Source organism: Brachyhypopomus gauderio, unplaced genomic scaffold (assembly GCF_052324685.1).
Source record: "Brachyhypopomus gauderio isolate BG-103 unplaced genomic scaffold, BGAUD_0.2 sc61, whole genome shotgun sequence".
Classification (NCBI taxonomy): domain Eukaryota; kingdom Metazoa; phylum Chordata; class Actinopteri; order Gymnotiformes; family Hypopomidae; genus Brachyhypopomus; species Brachyhypopomus gauderio.
This window is the reverse complement of record NW_027506882.1, coordinates 2,173,191-2,194,681: the sequence shown is the minus strand read 5'-3', so window position 1 is coordinate 2,194,681 and position 21,491 is coordinate 2,173,191. Positions and strand designations below refer to the sequence as shown.

The 21,491-nt window shown below is 41.9% G+C and overlaps 1 protein-coding gene across 3 annotated transcripts; it reads left to right on the top strand.

Annotated features, from left to right (window-relative positions):
* Nucleotides 1-3,911: 3,911 nt before the first annotated feature.
* enc1 (ectodermal-neural cortex 1) lies at nt 3,912-15,128 on the top strand. 3 transcript variants are annotated; one of them, XR_013124655.1, is made up of 5 exons: nt 3,915-4,241; nt 5,711-6,010; nt 6,224-7,748; nt 12,447-12,791; nt 12,873-15,128. XR_013124655.1 is itself a non-coding variant. In XM_076988295.1 (4 exons), exons 2-3 carry the CDS (start codon nt 5,717-5,719, stop codon nt 7,703-7,705), a joined length of 1,776 nt encoding a protein of 591 aa, XP_076844410.1. In that variant the 5' UTR covers nt 3,912-4,241; nt 5,711-5,716; the 3' UTR covers nt 7,706-7,748; nt 12,529-15,128. The 3 variants fall into 3 exon arrangements, 2 of the variants coding, with proteins under 2 accessions (XP_076844410.1, XP_076844408.1); XM_076988295.1 differs by having other exon boundaries at nt 3,912-4,241; nt 12,529-15,128; XM_076988293.1 differs by having other exon boundaries at nt 12,447-15,128.
* The last annotated feature ends 6,363 nt before the right edge of the window (nt 15,129-21,491 follow it).

Sequence of the window (21,491 nt, the reverse complement as noted above, 5' to 3'; positions counted from 1 at the left end):
ATCACCTTATTACGAGAGTACTGGTACAAAGACGGGAAATTTCTTTCTTGAATGAATTAGTAATGATTATGTTTACATGTGTGCATCTTCTCAAGTATTTTGCACATACAGGGTAGTTAAAAATCTGATCACCTACCAAATCCAGTATTTGAAACATGTTGTATTTTGTTTATTTATTTGCAATTTACCATAATTCCACAAATGTTCTATGTCACTATTAGGGGTGGGCATAGATTAATTTTTTTAATCTCACTAAAATCTTGAAATTAATCTAGATTAATCTAAATTATTCTATATTAAATGGCTCATATGCGTGCTACCCAAGTAATGACTAAAAGTCCGTTTTTGAGATAGGATTTCTTAATACAGAGGGTGCATTAGACCAGGGGCTCATCTCCTGTTTCCAAAATGCATCAATGACTGCTTGAGGAAGCTGTTCTACTTTGATACTTGAAGAAAAAAAACATGCTCAATAAAATGTAGGCTACTCGTGTTCAACGGTTTATTCAGTTAAACATGAATTTGTAAGCCTACATACTGTACATTAAAAGGGGTTGATAACATGTTTATTCAGCTAAACATGATATTTGAAATGTAAGCCAACATTTAGTACATTTAACCTCATGGACGTAATTTGGGGGGGACTTTTTCAAAAGCCGGTTTTGGTCCTCTGCAGTTTTAACGGTTAAAAAGAAATATTTAAATAGCGACGAATCTAGCGCTAGGACCATGCAGAAAACGACCGCTCCGAGCTCCGCTCCGGTAACACTTTACGTCCCTAAAAATGAATTTTCCATGAAGCAAACCTGGCGACTTCGTGGCTGCATCCATGTAAAAACACGTACGATTTGTAATTCACATGTTTTAAAACTCGTTCTCGCCCCTACTGTGCAATCTGGTTAGGAATACAGCCGAGCTAAACTATCAAGTTGAAAGTCATCATAGTTTGCTTACCCATTTTGACCCAGTTCCCAACCCAACTTTAAGAATAGATTAACGGCGATAATTTTTATATCGCCCGATAAGATTATCAAATTAACGACCGCCGTTAACGCTGTTAACGGCCCACCACTAGTCACTATACATAAAGTTATTAACTACCTTACAGTGGAATCAGTTTATAGTAATATTTTAGAGGATAGGGTCGGCTTTGATTTGATAGCAAATGTCCCCCCCAATGTGAAACCCACTCCTACACCCTTGTCTAAGGGGCATATCAATTACCAAATGCTAAACTTAATAAGTGAGTTTTCAACCTAGACTTAAATGTTGAGACTGTGTCAGAGTCCTGGACACATTACTGGAAGGTTACTAATAGGAACAAGCCTGTGCAGTGCTTTATAGGTCAATAGAAGAAACTTTAAATCAGTACAGAATTTAACTGGGAGCCAATGCAGGGCTCATAAGACTGGGCTGATATGATTGAATTTTCTAGTTCGAGTTAGAACTCAGGCTGCAGCATTTAACTATTTGAAGTTTATTTAGATTCCCATTTGAGCATCCTGACAGTAGTTAGAGTTACAGTAGACTAATCTGGAGTTAACAAAGGTGTGCACCAATTTTTCTGCATCATGCTGTGATAATACATTTCTCAGCTTGACAATGTTACAGAGATGTAAAAACGCTATCCTAGCAGTATTATCTATGTATTTATCAAATGATAGATGAGAGTCGAATATAACACTGAGATTTTTGGCTACTGAGCCAGGTGTAATTGGGTAGTCTGTGAGATTTATCATTGGATCTGGTATTTTCTGTCTTGCTACCTTTGGGCCCATAAGGAGAACCTCCGTTTTGTCACCATTAAGGTGGAGGAAGTTTAGCGACCTCCAGCATTTAATATCGCTTACGCTGGCATCAATTTTCCCCAATCTGGATTTGTCATGGTTTCTGTGCTGGCTACATAACAGTTTATTTAGGTAAGACTGAATATATTTATCAATTTACCTACGCATCCTTTCATGTGTGTGAAAATGTAATTCTTACAAAGGCATATGGGATGATATCTGATGTCCAGGAGTGCCTCCTCCACTGTTTTTCATATTATTGTGCAAGTTAAAGGAGGGAAGAGTTACTGTGCAAGAAAGTTGTTGCTGGTGTACTGCAGATGATGCTTCATTCCAGGGAAAATGTAATCTGAAGTACAGGCAGAAAGAGAGAATACCACGAACAAAGACAACACCATGCACAAAGACAACACCATGAACAAAGACAACACCATGCACAAAGACAACACCATGCACAAAGACAACACCATGAACAAAGACAACACCATGCACAAAGACAACACCATGAACAAAGACAACACCATGCACAAAGACAACACCATGCACAAAGACAACACCATGCACAAAGACAACACCATGAACAAAGACAACACCATGAACAAAGACAACACCATGCACAAAGACAACACCATGAACAAAGACAACACCATGAACAAAGACAACACCATGCACAAAGACAACACCATGCACAAAGACAACACCATGAACAAAGACAACACCATGAACAAAGACAACACCATGCACAAAGACAACACCATGCACAAAGACAACACCATGAACAAAGACAACACCATGCACAAAGACAACACCATGCACAAAGACAACACCATGCACAAAGACAACTCCATGCACAAAGACAACACCATGCACAAAGACAACACCATGCTCAAAGACAACACCATGAACAAAGACAACACCATGCACAAAGACAACACCATGCTCAAAGACAACACCATGAACAAAGACAACACCATGCACAAAGACAACACCATGAACAAAGACAACACCATGAACAAAGACAACACCATGCACAAAGACAACACCATGAACAAAGACAACACCATGCACAAAGACAACACCATGAACAAAGACAACACCATGAACAAAGACAACACCATGCACAAAGACAACACCATGAACAAAGACAACACCATGAACAAAGACAACACCATGAACAAAGACAACACCATGAACAAAGACAACACCATGCACAAAGACAACTCCATGCACAAAGACAACACCATGCACAAAGACAACACCATGCTCAAAGACAACACCATGCACAAAGACAACACCATGCACAAAGACAACTCCATGCACAAAGACAACACCATGAACAAAGACAACACCATGAACAAAGACTTTGCATTTGCACACACATGCCAATTAATCCATATAAAACGTATAGAAATGACATGGCATATCAGACAGCATCCCCAAACTGCTATGAATGTTACTGTGATATCTGAAAATTATGTTAAAATGTTTTTGTGAGATTGTCTATTTTTTCAAATGAAAATTTTTATATTTTGTTTTACGTCGTCTGCATCAACCAGACTGTAGTACAAAATTGTGAAATAAATAACCCTATTCCTTTCCCACATTTTTTGCTTCATTATCAACAGAGGGCGCTATTACATTGTAAATAATCTGCGCTCTGACAGTTTCAATTTATGAGCTAATTACCAAGCCCTTTCTTACAAGAACTAATGTGTTAATATGGGGTAGACGTGGAACTGCGCCAGGAAGCAGGTCTTCATGACTGCCCTGTATAAAATAGTGCCTTCAGTGAACCACCAGAAAATATTCTTGTCATAGCTTCTGAAGACGGATTCTAAATGAACAGTTAATGGGCGATGTACAATGCAGTTCACATAAAGTAGATTTATAATCTCCTTAGCGGGCGTCTGCCATTGTTTGATCCCACTGTTTTCAGTTAGTGGTTATCATTCATCCTTAATGATGCCTGGTTGCTGAATTTGATGCCTACAGAAGAATCCTCACAGATCCCTGACTGGGGTATTAGTGAAGTATTGCTCATGTCTACTACGCCTCATAAACAGTAGCCCACCTATATCCTTTTAATGGAACCACTGGATCTCTAATCGTTCCTACTTTTCTCTTCATTGGACTTGAACTCATCCTCCCACCTCACCCTAAGGCAGGCGCCCCGCCTCTATCTGCCCATTAAAGCACACTCCCCTTCGGCCGGGCTCAAGTCACACTCGGGTGCGACAAGCGACGGTGAGCACCACGACGTGTCCAGGACCACGGGTGTGTGCCAGTGTTTGGAGGGCGCACAACTTCCTAAGCCTCGGTAGATAGGTGCAGTAGATACCAGTGGTTGGACTAGTTGCGTGTACGAGGATTAATCATTCACGACATCGTGGCTGTCACGGCTCTGGCATGCTGGAGGGCTCAAGCGGACACAACTGAACTCCTGCTCGCACAGAGGTATATACATTTAGTTCAAATGAGTGGGTACAAATACTAACTGCGTTAGTCCCTTGACCTGCGGACCCGGTAGGTTTTCCCGTATCTAAGCCTAGCCTACAGTTGAGCTACAGTCGGTTAGCTCAAACCGGAGCGGCCGCGTTACCTGCAAGCCTTGTTATCTACACTTTACGAGAAAAACATCCATTTTCAAACGGAAACCTTCGCTAGAAGATTATCGATAGAAAATATCTGTAATTATGCGTACTTAATCTCCAAAATGCGAATGTAGTCCACGGTATACTATGTTTTTTTGTTGCCAACAATGAGCTAGAACCATCGTTGTAAATTATGGTTTAATATGGATACATTGCCGCTTTACGTTATGAGCGTTTTTATAGATCATTCACATTCTGCATAATTCAAATGTTCTACATCTCGTATATTGTCTATTATAGCCATTTAAACAAAGTTGGATCTACGTTTAATAAAACATAATATATTACGTGGGGTAGCCTACAACGGTCATACCCAGCAATACCCGTGGCTATTAAATTTGTCCGTTGTTACTAGCTAATATTTAATTTAAAAACCTGTTGAGAAATGATTTGTATTGTGTCAAAACGGTGGTTTTTGCAGTGTTTTGCAGCTGTGACCAGTTTAAAGTGAATGATCAGATGGCATCAGGTGCTATGTATCAACTTTGTTAGCGTATTTAATGTATTTAGTTCGGGTACGGACGACCTCTGCGTCCACAGAGACATTAACGAAAACACAATTAAACCCCCCCGACGGGACGTTGACAGCCGGCTAGGACCAAAGGACGCGTATCGGTTACATGGAAATTACCCCTGATTGGATTTGAATGCAAACTGTATAGGCAACCAGATGGTAGCCGGTGACACTGACACACTTAATGATGACTCTGCTCAGTGGTCGCCTGTTTCCTGGCTTTGTCTTGAGTATGTGGACTGGCTGATGTGTTTACTTTAAAAAGTTTATCTTATTTTCCTCCCCCCCCTTTTCATTTGGCTTTGAACACCTGGTAATGATTAAACTCGCTGACATTCCAGGAGGCTACACATCAGAGACCTGTGTGTGTGTGTGTGTGTGTGTGTGTGTGTGTGTGTGTGTGTGTGTGTGTGTGTGTGTGTGTGTGTGTGTGTGTGTTTGAAGAATGACATCATGTTCTGCTGTGTTTTCATGGTCTGACATGACTCTCTGCAGATATTTGCTGATATTGGTTATTTCATTTAGTGATGTGATGAAATCTACTTTGCATGTATCTGCAAGACAAAACCTTTCTTGTACCATATCGGAGAACTTTTGAATTTCAAAAGAACTCAAGAGTGCTTTGTTCACTGTTGTGTGTATTCATTACCATGTTTGTAAATACTAACTTAAAAAAAATGCAATCCTTCCTAATTCATCAGTGAACCAGTTTTCACTCTTCAAGTCGTTTGTTGTAACTGTTGCTACTCCCCTCACAGGATTCAATGAAAATGTCTGTCTGTGTCCACGAAAACCGCAAGTCACGGGTCAGCACGGGCTCCATGAACATGTACCTGTTCCACAAGTCCTCCTATGCTGACAGTGTCCTGATGCACCTGAACGCTCTGCGGCAACAACGACTGTTCACGGATGTTTTACTCCATGCGGGGAGTCGCTCATTCCCCTGTCACCGAGCCGTGCTGGCTGCCTGCAGCCGGTACTTTGAGGCCATGTTCAGTGGTGGGCTGAGAGAGAGCCAGGCTAAGGAGGTGGACTTCAGAGATTCAATTCACCCTGAGGTACTGGAGATCTCGTAGTTAAAAGTTTAACATCACTTGCAGTACAGATCTGCTGAAAAATAGGTATTTGAATTGGGATCAGTTTTTTTTGTATACCAGAGATGTACGTTTGAGCCTATAAACAACCAAAAAAATGCATGATTAATTTTAATCCATATACAGCATCTTAAGAGTTTATCACATTAAAAATAAGTGTCACTTTTTGTCAACCAGGTCTTAGAACTTCTTTTGGATTACGCTTACTCGTCCCGTGTGGTGATCAACGAGGAGAATGCTGAATCTCTGCTGGAGGCTGGAGACATGCTGGAGTTCCAGGATATCCGTGATGCCTGTGCTGAGTTTCTGGAGAAGAACCTTCACCCATCCAACTGCCTAGGCATGCTCCTCCTGTCTGATGCTCACCAGTGCACCCAGCTGTCCCAGCTCTCCTGGAGTATGTGCCTCAGTAACTTCCCGGCTATCTGCAAAACGGAGGAGTTCCTGCAACTGCCTAAAGACATGGTAGTCCAGCTGCTCTCCCACGAGGAGTTGGAGACGGAGGATGAGCGTCTGGTGTACGAGTCGGCACTCAACTGGGCAAACTACGACCTTGAGCGGCGACATTGCCACTTGCCCGAGTTGCTGCGCACGGTACGCCTCGCCCTCCTGCCCGCCATTTTCCTCATGGAGAATGTCTCCACAGAGGAGCTCATCAACACGCAGGCCAAGAGCAAGGAGCTGGTGGACGAGGCTATCCGCTGCAAGCTTCGGATTCTGCAGAATGACGGCGTGGTGAACAGTCCTTGTGCCAGGCCTCGCAAGACTAGCCATGCTCTATTCCTGCTGGGTGGCCCCACTTTTATGTGCGACAAGCTGTACTTGGTGGACCAGAAGGCCAAGGAAATCATCCCAAAGGCAGACATTCCCAGTCCACGCAAGGAGTTCAGCGCCTGCGCCATCGGCTGCAAAGTCTATGTGACGGGTGGCCGGGGTTCAGAGAATGGTGTATCCAAGGATGTTTGGGTATATGATACCTTGCAGGAAGGGTGGTCCAAAGCGGCTCCCATGCTGATAGCTCGATTTGGTCATGGCTCAGCCGAACTTCGCCATTGCCTGTATGTGGTTGGAGGACATACAGCTGCCACCGGTTGCCTTCCAGCGTCTCCATCCGTCTCCCTGAAGCAGGTGGAGCAGTTTGACCCAGCCGCCAACAAGTGGAGCATGGTCGCACCTCTACGCGAGGGTGTCAGCAATGCAGCTGTGGTCAGTGTCAAGCTCAAGTTGTTTGCCTTTGGAGGAACGAGTGTGGCTCACGATAAGCTGCCGAAAGTGCAGTGCTACGACCCGGTGGAGAATCACTGGACGGTGCCAGCATCTTGCCCACAACCGTGGCGCTACACAGCAGCGGCTGTTTTAGGGAACCAGATCTTCGTGATGGGGGGCGACACTGAGTTCTCTGCTTGCTCAGCCTACAAGTTCAGCAGCGAGACGTATCAGTGGACTAAAGTAGGTGATGTTACAGCCAAGCGTATGAGCTGCCAGGCGGTTGCCTCGGGCAACAAACTGTACGTTGTTGGTGGCTATTTTGGAACGCAGCGCTGCAAGACGCTAGACTGCTATGATCCAACACTGGATGTCTGGAACAGCATAACTACTGTACCCTACTCCCTAATCCCCACTGCCTTCGTCAGTACCTGGAAGCATGTCCCAGCCTGACGGCTCTATGCCTTCACCTCCCTGACCTCCTCCTTCCTGTGAGGTGGGTACACCAACCTACACTTACACATTCATGAGCAGATATTTTAAAACTTAGTTTCATAAAAAGGTTTTTATGAAAAGAAGAAACTATTTTGAAAGAGTGTCATCAAAAGACAAGAGAATTCCAATCTGTTGGTTTAACGAGGTGTGTCGCGCCACTGTCAGCTAAGGTCTTGAACCTATTTAAGAAATCAGTTAATGGATTGTTTTTTAAAGGCCTAAGCTTTCTATTCGAATAGAATAAACTGCACGTTGTCTTAGAACCCCTCAAAGTAAGTGACTGATTATTTTAACTTTTATTTCAATTTTTTCTTACTTGTATGGGAATGTTCCAAATGAAACATTTACACATTTGGTAAGATGCTCTTACCTCTTGACTTGGTTTCAATTATGCTACAGAGGTGGGCAGATGTAATGTTAGGAGTCTTGCCCAAATGGTAGGGTAACAACACAGTGCGTGTTGTTACCCACTACTCTACATCAATCTCATTCATTAAAAAATATGAATTTTTGTAGTAGTGAACATGTTTAAATTCAAGAAACCTTTGGGAAGCTATATATAATCTATTTGTTGACTCTCCGTGTACAAGGAAAGAGCTTCTTATTAAATCAGGACCACTTAGTAATTGGATCCTTGGTGGTTTTGTGAAAAAGGCCCCATGCTTTGAATATCTGCCAGTTTGGACGTTTTGCTTATTAATTTGTCCTATCTTTAAAAAATTTGTATTAGTTTAGTTTCACTAACTTCCATGTGTGTGTCCTCGTTCTTGTGTGCGTCCAGGAAGTGACTGAAATGCTCACTAATTGCAACAGGCCAGAACAGTCAATATACTGAAGCTAAAATATAATAATTGGTTGCATTATTATTTCTATATAGTAATTTAAATGTAGTGTCAATATATAATTTTATTGGCTAGCCGGTACAGAGGTTTTTCCATCAGATATGCTTCCAGCCTTGAAAGGCAACAGTGTTGGTGAAAGATGGAGACAGGGTAGAGACAGAGAGAGGGTTGAGGGAGAAGGAGAGAGGCGAGTCGTATCTAAAGCTTCTTGGAGGTTGATGGAAGTTTGAGAGCACAAGATTGCTCTCTTACTGCTGTGACACATACAGCAAAACCGGCAAGCAGTACACACTGCATTTGAAGTTCAGGGTGTGTGCATAGGTCATACGGTAACATTTTCACTTGGGGAATTTAGTGATCTCTGTGAGGAGTGTGTGTTTGGGTGATGTCTTCTGGGATGCCTGGATGAGTTAGGAGTGTGCAGTGTGGGGCATAGTACCAAAGGTAATTGAAACAGAATAGAAGATTTGTATTGTCCCTGAGGGGAAATCTGTAAGGGTAGAGAAAGAAGGGATGGAAAGGGTGACTATAAGAAAGGAGAGAAAGCAAAGGCAGCAAGAGAGAGAAACCGAAGATATTGAATGGTTGGACCATTAGATTAATGTTATACATAATATGTAGTATGCTATTAGAGGTGTGGTCTTGTACCTGGACTGATGAATGTGTTACAGGAATATATGGTTTGTGGTAGCAGAGCTTTAAAACAAAGTCAAGGATGTAGTGTTTGAAACACTGATAAGGGCCAAACACATTTTTAACCAGTTGAATTTCCACTGGCCCCCTGACCAGATCGAAGTTTAAAGTTGACTGTACACATCTGAAACTAGCATAACCATCAAATTGCCTGTTTTGGTGTATAGGGTGAATAGGATGTGAAAGCTCCATTATAAGCCTGTAATATCTTCCAGGGAAGGATATTTGTTAACGGTGCACATACTTAAAGGAGGGTGATTTGGCAATTAGTCTTGAAAACCTCCCTCAAAACATCTGAAAAGTAAGAGAAAATTGTGGGAAGATGAACCATCCTTGCTTGATGGCACAACCTTTTCTTCAACCTTCTGTCACATCGACACTTGGGACCTCCACTGCACGGCTCGTCTGGTTGTGACAAAGAGGACAAGTTGTACACTCATGGGGATGTTTGATGTGGGACCTGTGGGCTAGCAGACCTAACAAAGTTGCACTAAATCCTTCCACATAAGAGAAAAAGAGAGGGGCGATGTTTTTAAATAAATGAATGATTAAATAAAGGGGGTGGGGGTGAGGATTTCAAGTAAACTTGCTCCATTCCTGACACCACTCCCCCTCCCCTCCACCCAGAGTCTGAACATTCATCTTGGCTTTTTCAGGTCTCTGTGACCGAGGCCTGTGCATGTGTGGGTCTTGAATGCTGCCTACTTTGACTGGGCAGATCATTTCTTTTGTCCTTTGGGACATTCCAATGCATTTAAATGGCCATGAAGTGCTCTTAAAAGCTGTCCGCCACCCCTCAACCCTCCACCCCACTTATAAGAAGGAGATGGGAGTTGACTTGCTGCTGGCCAGAAGAGTGGGAGGAGAGAGACTAGGAAAGAAGGATGAGAGGCGGGGGAGGACTGGAGAAGAGAGGATAAACAAAGCTTCTCTTTTTTTTTTTTTTTTTACCCCCTTTTCCTTTTTCCACACTCTTCTTCCCTTTACTCTCTCCCATGGGAACTTTGCAGGCATTCTCCCCTTCCTGCAGTGAACACTACTTAATCTCTCTCTCTCTCTCTCCCCCCCTCTCTCTCTCTCTCTCTCTCCCTCCCTCCCTCACCAGTTATCAGTTTCCTTTCATTTTCATAGAGAAAGCTAAGAATGTTGATGGGTTCCCAAAAAAAAAATTAGGGTTGTTTACCTCAAGCCAGGGGGCAAAATTCACATCCTCAATATTTGATAGAGGGCCCTATGAGAACCATGTGCTTCTGGATACACTAGCCAGTCAGGTCTCTGGTACTGCTGCCTAAGAATGTGTTAATGCATACTTTGAATACAGTACACACATTTGCTTGGTAAAAATCAGATACAAAATGACTATCATATTGTGTGTGTGTGTGTGTGTGTGTGTGTGTGTGTGTGTGTGTGTGTGTGTGTGTGTGTGTGTGAGGCATGCCAGGCGTGTAGTGGAGGCTGTGCAAGTAGGCTGCAGGTCATTGGCCCAAGCCCTGCTCCATTGACAAACAGCCCCATGCTGTCTTTAAAAAAGACTCGTGCTCCAGGGAGCATATTGTCTTCAGAACAGCCCTGGGGTAGCGCCACATACAATAGGTGCATGTATTGTGGAATGGGTGGGTGGGCGTGCAGTATAGCTTTAGAGTTTAGATTCCCTTTTGGCTTTTTTTTAGGCTTTTATATGCATGTTTGCTAATTACCAAATACTTTTGACTAAGTTTTGAACCTGGGGCTCAGCAAATTTTCACACCGGCGGGAAATAATTTACTTAGTGTATGAGAGAGAGAAACATTTCCCCCTGTACCTCCTGTGTGCCTTCTAACCAAAGCTATAGATGGGATGGAAGAGAAGTCGGGTTGAAACGCACGCTCACATTTTATTGTGAAATTAAGAAAGCATTTCAGTTTAAAGTGCAAAATATTAATGCTGAATTTCAGTGACCTGGAATAAGAAAATTACCTTTCTTAGAGAAGTGCATACAGTCTCCATTGCTGCAACATATGCACTGTTGTCTGATAGATTTACATGATTGCTATTATTGATCCAATATTATTATTATTATATTTTATTAATGCAGCTACTAATCGGCTTTTGAATGTGTTAGTTTATTTTCTGAAATGCTTAAGTAGACCGAGGCAGATACGTGAGGAAGGAAGTTTTGGCCCAAATATGTTTTCAAAAAGAGGGAAGTCAAAGGATGATGGTGGGCTAACACTCTTTTATGGCTTATCCTTAAGTCACAGATAAAGATGAGCCCTAAAAATAACTTTGACTCAGTTGAAAAGAGAAACAAAAAAGTCATTTTAACTTGTCAGATTGAAGTACTATTGAATGTTTAACATTTTTTTTGTCATCTTGGCCAACCAAGGGCTAGCATACGGCAAAGATAATAGTAATTGTAGCTGATTGTAGTAGTGTAGTAATGAACTGTAGTTTGTGGATTTTAGTCCATGCATCATTATTGATGGCAATTGCTCTTGCAGCTCTTAAATCTTTGCTTGGTAGTTTCCTGTTAAGATCTTCTCATGAGCAGTCCGCACAGGATCACTCTAGATCTGCTGCCTATCCAAGCATGGCAACAGCAGACTGAGCTGTGGCACAAGTGGCATTAGGATTAGGTGGTGCTTTTTGTGGAAGAATTTTGTGGCCAATTTCATAGCAAGGTACCAAGGTGATTTGAGAAAGCATGGTACACCATGTACGCCTGTGTTTACACCACTGCCCCAGGGGTCATGCCCTGGGTCCTTGGTCAGACAGGTGCAGGTCTGTGAACCTCCCTCTCCATTTGTTTGTCCTCAAGGACAACAGGAAAAAAAAACCAGGAACAAATGGCCTGGCTCTGGAGCGAGCAACTGGATTTGATCCCACAGACTTATTTTTGCGTGGAGTGCAGGGATCAGAGTGTGTGGATCTGAAACTGGAAGCATGTGTGCGTGTGCCCATCTGAAATGGAAGCATGTGTGTGTGTGCCCATCTGAAATGGAAATGTTTTGAAAAAGGGGTCTGGTCTACTTTGTTTAGGGATTTCTTTAGAAAAAATATGATTGATTCAGTTTAGAGGCAGACTTTCACTTTTTTGCATAGGAAAAATACAACTTCAAAATGTAAAAAGTTGTTCTTCAAAATGTTAATCATTTGTTTATAATGTTTTTCTCTTCTCTTTACAGATTCACTAATTTCCCATTGTTGTTATTGTCTACTGGATTCCAACTGTGCAATTTCATCAAAAACCTTTTCTTCTATTAAAAGCTCTGCTTTGATGTTGAAGATGTTGAACACAGAAGCTTTCTTTTCCCTGCTGTGAACCAACACAGATGTGCTTCAGAGAACCTGCAGCTGATGCGAGAACTAAGCGAACCAATCTCTGCTCTTCTGAGAAGATTAGTCAGCATCTAGCATGTTTTGTGTCATATTCATTGTGTCGGTGTGTGTTATCCATTTGTACAATTCTGAGGCTAAAAATGGACTGTGCATCTGAAAATGTGGGTGGCTTTAAAGAGCAGTCTGAGAAGGTGAGAGCCAGTGTTTCAACGTGAATACAGACTTTATGGTCGATGGCTGAAAATCACTCCTTCTCCAACATGTTTTTCCAGTTCTTGCTTCAAGAAGATGGTCTCTCCTTCTTGGTATTGGAGAGCAGAGATGGAGAGAGGTTCCTTTTGACTGGAGATTGCCTCAACTGTCCTGTTCTCTCTCCCATAAAGAATGAAAGTGGAGAGGCAAACATGCTTCTGTCTGAGCAGCAACGGCCTGATGCTGCCCTGTTCCTGACAAATGGACCTCAGCAGCCTGGTGTGAAACTGGCTGTCAAAATGCATCCTGAGGCAAACCACACACCAGCTGTGTAGGTGCACAAACACACGTGTGGAGATCAGCATGTCCCAGCATGTTTTCCTGAGTTAGAATCCAGCTGACAATATACATCCATTTACCTTCCAAAAAATGTTAATGAATGGAGTCAGCATGCCCATTATGGAATGAACGAATACCTGAATGAGTAACACAGACAGTATGTACACCGCAGCACCTAATGTTTTCCACACAGTAGAACTGACTGTTGGTTCCTTTGGCATAATGTGAGGTAGTTCATGGGAGAACCTTAGCCTTGTTATAAGGTGGTGAGTGGTTCTGTTCTAGCACATATGGCCATAGTAAACGTGAAAGATGGAATTATATAGAGGGGAAAGAAAGAAATGGGAAAAAGAGGTGAGAGTCGATCTGTCTGCTAGCGAGAGAATAGTCTCCATGGCAACAAGAACAACCTGAACTGGAAAAAAAAAATTTCCCCCTGAAAAAAAGAAGCTGTCTTAAAAACCATTCAGTGTCTATTAAGTCTTAATTTATGGGATTTTTCCAAAAGATTTTATTCGATTGTTAATTTTGAGTTGTTGTATTTATTAATAATCTGCTTGAATACATATCCAGGGATACAGAAGTTGGCAAGTGTTTGTGCTACGCATGGCCGAAATTGCTCTGTGTTACTTAAAAGCTGCTCTTTTGCACATATCTACATCATGCGGTTTTGGTTGTACTAGTACAGAGTTGTAGGAGTTGGTGAATCTTCTGACCTCTAGCTCATGTGACCTTGGTCATGGGTCATTGCCTGGACATGAAGGGGAGGAATGACGTAGCAAGATCAGATTACCCAGGGTGCAATTTGCTATTGGGAGCTGAAGGGAGAAGGGCTAGTCTGAAGGACTAGTTTTTAGCCAATATGTTTATGCTAGCAATTTGTAAGCTATACTAAAACCTTTCACTTGTAAGCAGAGATTTAGAACGGTTCTTAATTTCAACAAATCTCAAAGTACATTTGACCCCTAAATTCACTCATTAGCCCCCAGACCCCACCTCACTACCCTGGTTTCAGTGTGCAACTGTCGCTAACCAACATGAGTGTCACTCGTAGCACAGTGTGTGGTGTTAATTGTTATCAGAAGGCTCTGTCTCGTAGACAGCTCTTTGTGCTGATCTAGGACTAGCTCAGTCTTTTCAAATCATGGATTTTAAGCATTCAAGGAGCCATGGTGAAATCAGCCTCAGATTAGTGATCTGCCTACAAATGGAATTGACTAGCAGCATGGCCTCATCAATGAGGGTTAAGGTGAAGCGGTACAATTTCTGAAAGCAATGTCTACACAAGGGCAGAGACTGGGGCTTTTAAACCAGCCACATGAAAATTGTCCACATAGAGCAATGGTTCTTGCTTGAGGTGCTGATGTAGTCATGCATTCCTGACGCGGTATACAAGTATAGGCAAAGGTGTAAGAAGCTTTTCATGAACAGAATCAGTGCAAAGCTGTGGGAATGACTACTGGGATGGACTTGACATCTAAGCTTTTAACCCATAGCCAGTTTTGGGACACCTGGGGCATGTCCAATATAATAAATGTAGCGTTTATTACAATGCAGGGATAACTCTTGTCAGATTGTGCTACAGCTAAATCAGATAGCCCTTCCCGCCCCTTCTCAAGTGCTGTTGCCTGGGTAATGGTCAACAGTCACCTCCCACTCCACCATTTGAACTGTTAGCTATTGAGTGTTTTGTTTTTCTTTAGAGTCCTATGCCTGTGGCATTAACTCTTTAACCGCTGTATGAAACTCTTTAACCGCTGTATGAAACTCTTTAACCGCTGTATGAAACTCTTTAACCGCTGTATGCCTTTGTCGACGGATGCATCGTTCAGACGCCATCGACGTTTGGCTGCGCTGCTGTTCCATACGTCTTAGCCTACCTTATGATATTTTGTTGTTTTGTTTCAACCATGGCAGTTAGTTATTTTGTACAAGTGATTTTTTTCACAATGTGAAATTCATGACAAAATAAACATAAGAGTTTTTTCCTCTTTATTGTTACAAAAAACCTTGAGTCTTTTGTTTAATGTTTTAGTCTTTACAAAGGCAAATATGACCATGTCAATATGTCAGTATTCTTACAGCTTGGAGATCGATCTCTCTCTCTCTCTCACACTCTATCTCTCTCTCTCTCTCTCTCTCTCTCTCTCTCTCTCTCTCTCTCTCTCTCTCTCTCTCTCTCTCTCTCTCTCTCTCTCTCTCTCATACTTTTATTTCTCAATGATATGTATATGCACAGAAGAATGAAATGTGCAACAGTCGTCCAGCACACCATAGCTGAACGTATCACAGCAGTTCTCACATATCTCCATAGCTTTCCACATGCATGAATCCATTACAAAATGGACTGTGTTTTGGTTTTAATGTGTTGAAAAGGCAGAACTCGTCTCTGTGTTCATGGGTCCATGTGTCTGTAGGCATGTGTGTATGCGCGCGTGTGTGTGTGTGTCGGTGTGTGTGGTATAGGACAAATCACCCCTACACAGCCCATCAGATACTTCCCCTTTTTACTCTGCTGTTGCCGTGGCAACCCTTCCCTTTATCTCCAAGCTGTGGGGACTGATTTGGAACAGGCACATTTTAAAGAGTCTCCTTTACCTCCTCCTTCCTCTCTCACTCACCTACTACTGCTGCTCTTACCCCACTCCCTCTAATGGCTTACTGAATTTTCTTTTCAGATTTGTTAGTCTACTTCAGGTACTTACATTTTTTCCTTAAGGTCTTCTTACCATTATAGTTGTTATTCTTTAAGTAACTTTTCAGTAGGGTTAGTTAGTCCAAATGTATTTAATGCTCTGTAATGTTCACACACACAGGACATGCTGTGCACTACAGCTTACATTCCTGTTGAAGGAAGGTTCTGAAACACCAGTTTTACTGGCTCCCTTAACATATGTACTATACGTTACAAAGCAAACACCTGAATTTCATGGGAAGAAAATTCATTTCACACAGTATATCTTGAGCCACAATGTGGGGTGGCTAACTGCACTGATAAGTGCTGCCCATGACCTACTTTCTAATAGCTTTCAAGTTGCATGCAGGAAAACCAGCTGATGTGGCCAGTGTGTTAAAACTTGCTTTAAGAGAAAAAGGTTAATTCCATTGAGGAATTCCATTCTAACTAGTAGAGTGAGATACATTTTTTGGGTTTTTTTTTTTTGGGTCCAATTTCTATCTTGGATTGAAAGACTCTTTGCTGAACCCTGAACCTAGTGAAAAACTACTGGTTAGGTGGAAAATATTCACACATATATATAGTCAAAATACGCACTACAGCGGCACAATATACTACAGTGTCTTGTTGCCAGGCAACATGTGTTGCAGCTCTGTTGAAGTTGGCATGCACTCAGCATGATCTCTGAGGCTCCTGAATTCTTACACTGTCAGTAAGCCAATCACATGGGGCTGTTTCCCTCTGGTTCGACCTATCACAGCAGGTGCACATCTCTCCATTAAAGATCTCTGCCTGGTGTCAAAAATACCATGGAGAGGTTAGCAGACTTATTGCATCTCCTAATCATGACATACAAAAATAAAAAAATCATGGACACTTCAAATGCCCACATTAAACATCTTTAACACATCTATGGACCATTTTTGCAAGCCTAATAACTCTTCAAATCCTCAAGAGCGTTTTAATGATGTAGCCGATGGCGACTAAAAGTGTAAGCTTTTGCCCAAGGTGACTCGCTCTGCCCGGCTGCAATGTGTCAGTCTAGAGTAACGCACTGACCCCTGGGCTAGAGTAACCCCAACAGATCAATAACCCTCCTCAAGCTTCTCTTCATTACAACAGCCTATTACAGAATTTCAGTAGACTCCACCTCTGTAACCTTTTGTAATGTCATCATATAACACTGAGACGTTTCCATATACTTCCCACCTATTGTATTTTAAGCGTTCATTTATGAGAAACACCCTTTTGATGCGCAGTTTGCAACCTGTGTTTCCATGGACATTTTGCATTAGTAATTCTCACCAGTGGTCAATTTCTCACCTCAGCACTGCTGAATAATTTGATTGGTGGTTCTTATACACTGTTGCCCCCACTGCCATGCCACTACCCTCTCAGTGTTACTGCAGTTTTAAGAATGGTTCTCTATGTAAACACATCCACACAGCAATGGCTCTGTGGTCAGAAAATGACCAGGGAGAAGCAGGACAGACTGTGGTTAACACACTCTTCATGGGTGTACCATGGGATAGGTGTACCTGGTCAGATATAGATAGGTGTACCTGGTCAGATATAGATAGGTGTTTCTTATAAAGCAAGTATGTGTTGCATTCAAATATGAACCCAAAGTTGTAGATTCCAAGAACTGGAACTTTATGTTCAAAAGTAATATGTGTGACTTTTTACATAGGATTTATGGAAGAAAAAACAGTTTCTAGTAATATGCTTCTACGTAACTCATATAAGTCACTAGGACCACACACACACACACACACACACACACACACACAGAGCACACCTGTAGTGCATTAGAAGATAAGAGAAAGCGAGGGAAGAAAAATAGCCATGTGAACAGAGGGAGGGAACAGAGGGAGGGTAGTAAGGAAAGAGGTGGGTCTCTAAGGGCTCGTTACTTAGACCACACACAAGGCCTTCTGAGCTTTTTCTCTGTGCGGTTTCTGTCTGGTTCCTCCTGTGCACATTTTTTAATGGTCCACAGGCCATTATAGTGCTCTGCAACGTCATACTATCCCTTGGCAAAGTTTTCAGAATATGAAAGGTTCATTAGAACCATGGCCCTCAGATATAGTTTAATTAATCTTAGATCAAATTGTAATTTTCTTATATAAGTTATATCGTGTCTTCCAAGGAACTCAAGGTTGCTTTACAATTAAGACACAAAACTTTCACATCCAGTCACACACCACTGAGAAGTGGAAGCCAATTGCTCATGGTGCACTTTCAACTGAGGAGAGAGGACACACCCAGTATATCTACAGATATCTACACAAAAAAATCAATTTAATTATGCAAACTTTTTTATATATCAACAATTAATAATATCACTCACATGAAGTGGAATAATCATTTTTGGAAAATATGCAGTCAAAATGTGTGATTCTTCAGTTCCAAATTTAAACTTGGCACGTGGCACCCAACACCCACCCACATAAATCCATCCATACTCAATCCCTCCTCCATACATCCACTTACATACACCCATCCACACCCACATATTCCCACTCACCCACAACATCCCCACCCACATACACCACCTCATCCACATACACGTATAAACCCACAGCTATAATTACTGTTTTTCTTCACCTTCATCATAAAGTGGAAACATCTCGTATCTAAGCACACTATCATCCTTTTCTATTAAGAGCACCTGCATGATAAGGGCTCTCCATGAGCCTGTGGTACAGATAAAAGCCATTTAATAACATCATTAGGAGCTTAAATGGTGTCTCCACAGCTTCTTCTCTATCAGTCTTCCCTGTATGTAGTATCTAGCACTGGATCCCATTGTGTTTCTGAAAATGAGGTGTATCACACCGCCCACCGCATCTGCTCTCTGCTTCACCTCGGATTTCTTGCCGATTGTTCATCCCTTTGCAGGGTTGCCAACTTTTCAAGATCACTTGGAGTGAGATGTGGTGAGTGTAAATTGTTGACGGGGGGGGGTGGCGAACGTAAATTGTTACCGGGCGGGGTGTAAAATGGACACAAATTAAGTATTATATCGGCGCCAGAGCGAATTAGTAACTCATTGAATCATAGATATGGATCAGAGGTAAATAAATCGGAGAAATCGGATGCGTGGCATGTGAGCGTGTGAAGACGGTCAAATGTGTGTGTCTCACGCTCAATGCGCGAGAGCAACCCTGTCTTTGGTTTTCTGGGAGAAACTGTGTCTAGAGAGAGTGGCACATTCTTCCCAGTGGCGGACAAATGCGTGAGCCAGGCAGAGATAAGACGTTTGCTCTTGGATTCAGTCTGAATAAGCGTACGCTACGTGGGTGTGTGTACTCTATTTTGCTGTCTTTGTGGATATCAAATGTCTTTACAAGAAACATTGTGTGGACAATTGGCATATATCTGTAAAACTGAAATGCCCAGTATTTTATTTATAATTAAACATAGGCTTAGATTTATAGGGGTGTGTGTGTATTGAATTCCCTTCATATAACTGCACAATCTAACCTCAAGGGCTCAGGTCATGGAACCCTTTCTTGAGTCAACCCGCCCCCACCCAACACCCCATCCACAAAAGTTTATTAGACTTTAATTAAAGGGAAACTCTGCACTCACACTTTGGCTGCTAGCATCTTCCCTCCAATTTACCCCAGCGATTTTGCGTCAAAACTTTTCTCTCTAACAAACCAGAACAGTAATTACCAAAGTGGGACACAGCCTGCATGTTACTGATATCGACCCAGCAGGGTCCTGAGTAGATTATTGACACATCCAGTGTTTTGAAGAATTTAACACTGACTAGATGCTACATCAATGCTAAAATAGAAGCTCTTTGAAGCCTCACCTCTCAACGTTTACTGGCTGGTAGCCCTTTACTTTTAGATGTTCTTCAGCAATGGAGCACCCAAAAGTAACACATTTTAATGAAGAATGAATGAACACAAACAGTTTTAATCCTGTTTGTGAAGCGACTGCCAGGTTTCAAGTGAACACTAAACCATGCATTGCTAAGTGATTCCAGGGCATTGTTTTCTCTTCTGCAGTTTCTCATATGAAAGGTAAATGGCTTGGCCAACAAAGATGAATAGTTGTTCTTTGGTAAATTTTAAAATATTTTTCCTACATGTCTCTTTAGAAGTAGATTGTGTTTTTAACAACCTGGTTCCAGAGGCCGTGGTTTCTTGGGTTGGACTGTGGTCAGGAGTTTGGAACCTCCCACCCTTTCATGACCTAAAGGAACTGTTTCTTAATTAAACAGCATGGGAGCAGATGGAGTGTGTGTTGGAGGGGGGGGGATGAATGACAGACAGACAGAGAGAGAGAGAAGAGGAAGCCCACACAGTTTGTAATCAAAGAGAAGCAAGACATCAAACAGCTGTTTGGGACTTTAACGTTTTTATATCCTGCTTGACCAACAGGGTGTGTGTGTGTGTGTGAGAGAGAGAGAGAGAGAGAGAGAGAGAGAGAGAGAGAGAGAGAGAGAGAGAGAGAGAGAGGGAGAGAGAGAGGGAGAGAGAGAGAGAAAGTGAGTATATATCACTGTTCTCTAACTTTCAAAACCATGAAACATGGAAGTATCCTCTTTCCTATAAGGTGGTAGATGGTAGATGCCACACCCAATAAAACTGTCTAGGGCTATCCTGTCTAATAGTAGGCTGATTATATTAAGAATTCTTGCTTGCTATAGTAGGTTCAAAACAAATGGAGATGACATAAGAAAAAAGTCTAGTTCTCATCATGAGCAATACAATATGTAACGAATGGCTGATAATGGCTGATGAAATGCAAGTCATATCTAATAAAATGGAAGTTATACAGTATGTTATGAAATATAGAGGCAGATACAGCATTCTACCAAATCCAATCTCGTAATCAGCTTGATTTTGTAGGATGCAGCCAAACTACTGGATAGCAGCTTGATTTCCTGGATAAACACACACCTGCCAGCTGCACTCTATCCTGAGAGTCAAGCACCTGCAATTATTTTGTGACAGTTTTGCTTTAACATGATAAGCATCAGTGTGCTATGTATAATTATAGATATCGGAGTCCTCTCTATGTATCATTTTGAATGTCTTCTAATTACAATGATAAACAACTAATAAACAGGAATGTCACATAAAGTCACAGAATTGAATATCACAGGCCTGCACAATATACTATTCATTAATCATAATTATTAGTCACCATAGTGAGTGATACTGCAAAAGCCTAGAATATGCTAATGAGCTCTTTCACACATATCAGTTTTTCTTCTTTTTTGCACAGAGATGATGACCATTCTGGGATGTTGCACATAAATGTGAGGTGGGTTGTTAGAGGCATGTTTTTGTCTTCATCTCCTCAAAAGTTTTTATAAACAACTTTGTGTATATAGAATTACCAGTAAACAACACATTATCCTGAAATGGTCATTAAAAGAATTATAAAGAAAGATATTTTATGATATGGGGGTAAGTACATTTGTCATGACAGTCTAAAGGTGACTGAGGAGACAGCAGTGTATGGATATTCCTCCTAATCTCAACTCCTAATTCTTCATGGTGTTTGGAGAAATTAGCTGGTGTGGCAGGGCCAGATAAGGTCAAGCCTCCAAAGATGTTCAGAAGTGTGTTTGACCACAGGGAGCCTGTGGGTGGTTTTCAGTCCACTGGGGAGAGTGTTTTACAGTAGGAGAAGAAGAAAGAAAAAGAGAGAAGAAGGG

Excerpts from the sequence above, each read along its gene's own strand:
- enc1 (XM_076988295.1), top strand. The coding sequence starts at position 5,717 with ATGAAAATGTCTGTCTGTGTCCACGAAAACCGCAAGTCACGGGTCAGC. Across the intron at positions 6,011-6,223 it reads GAGATTCAATTCACCCTGAG|GTCTTAGAACTTCTTTTGGA; the intron begins GTACTGGAGATC and ends TTTGTCAACCAG.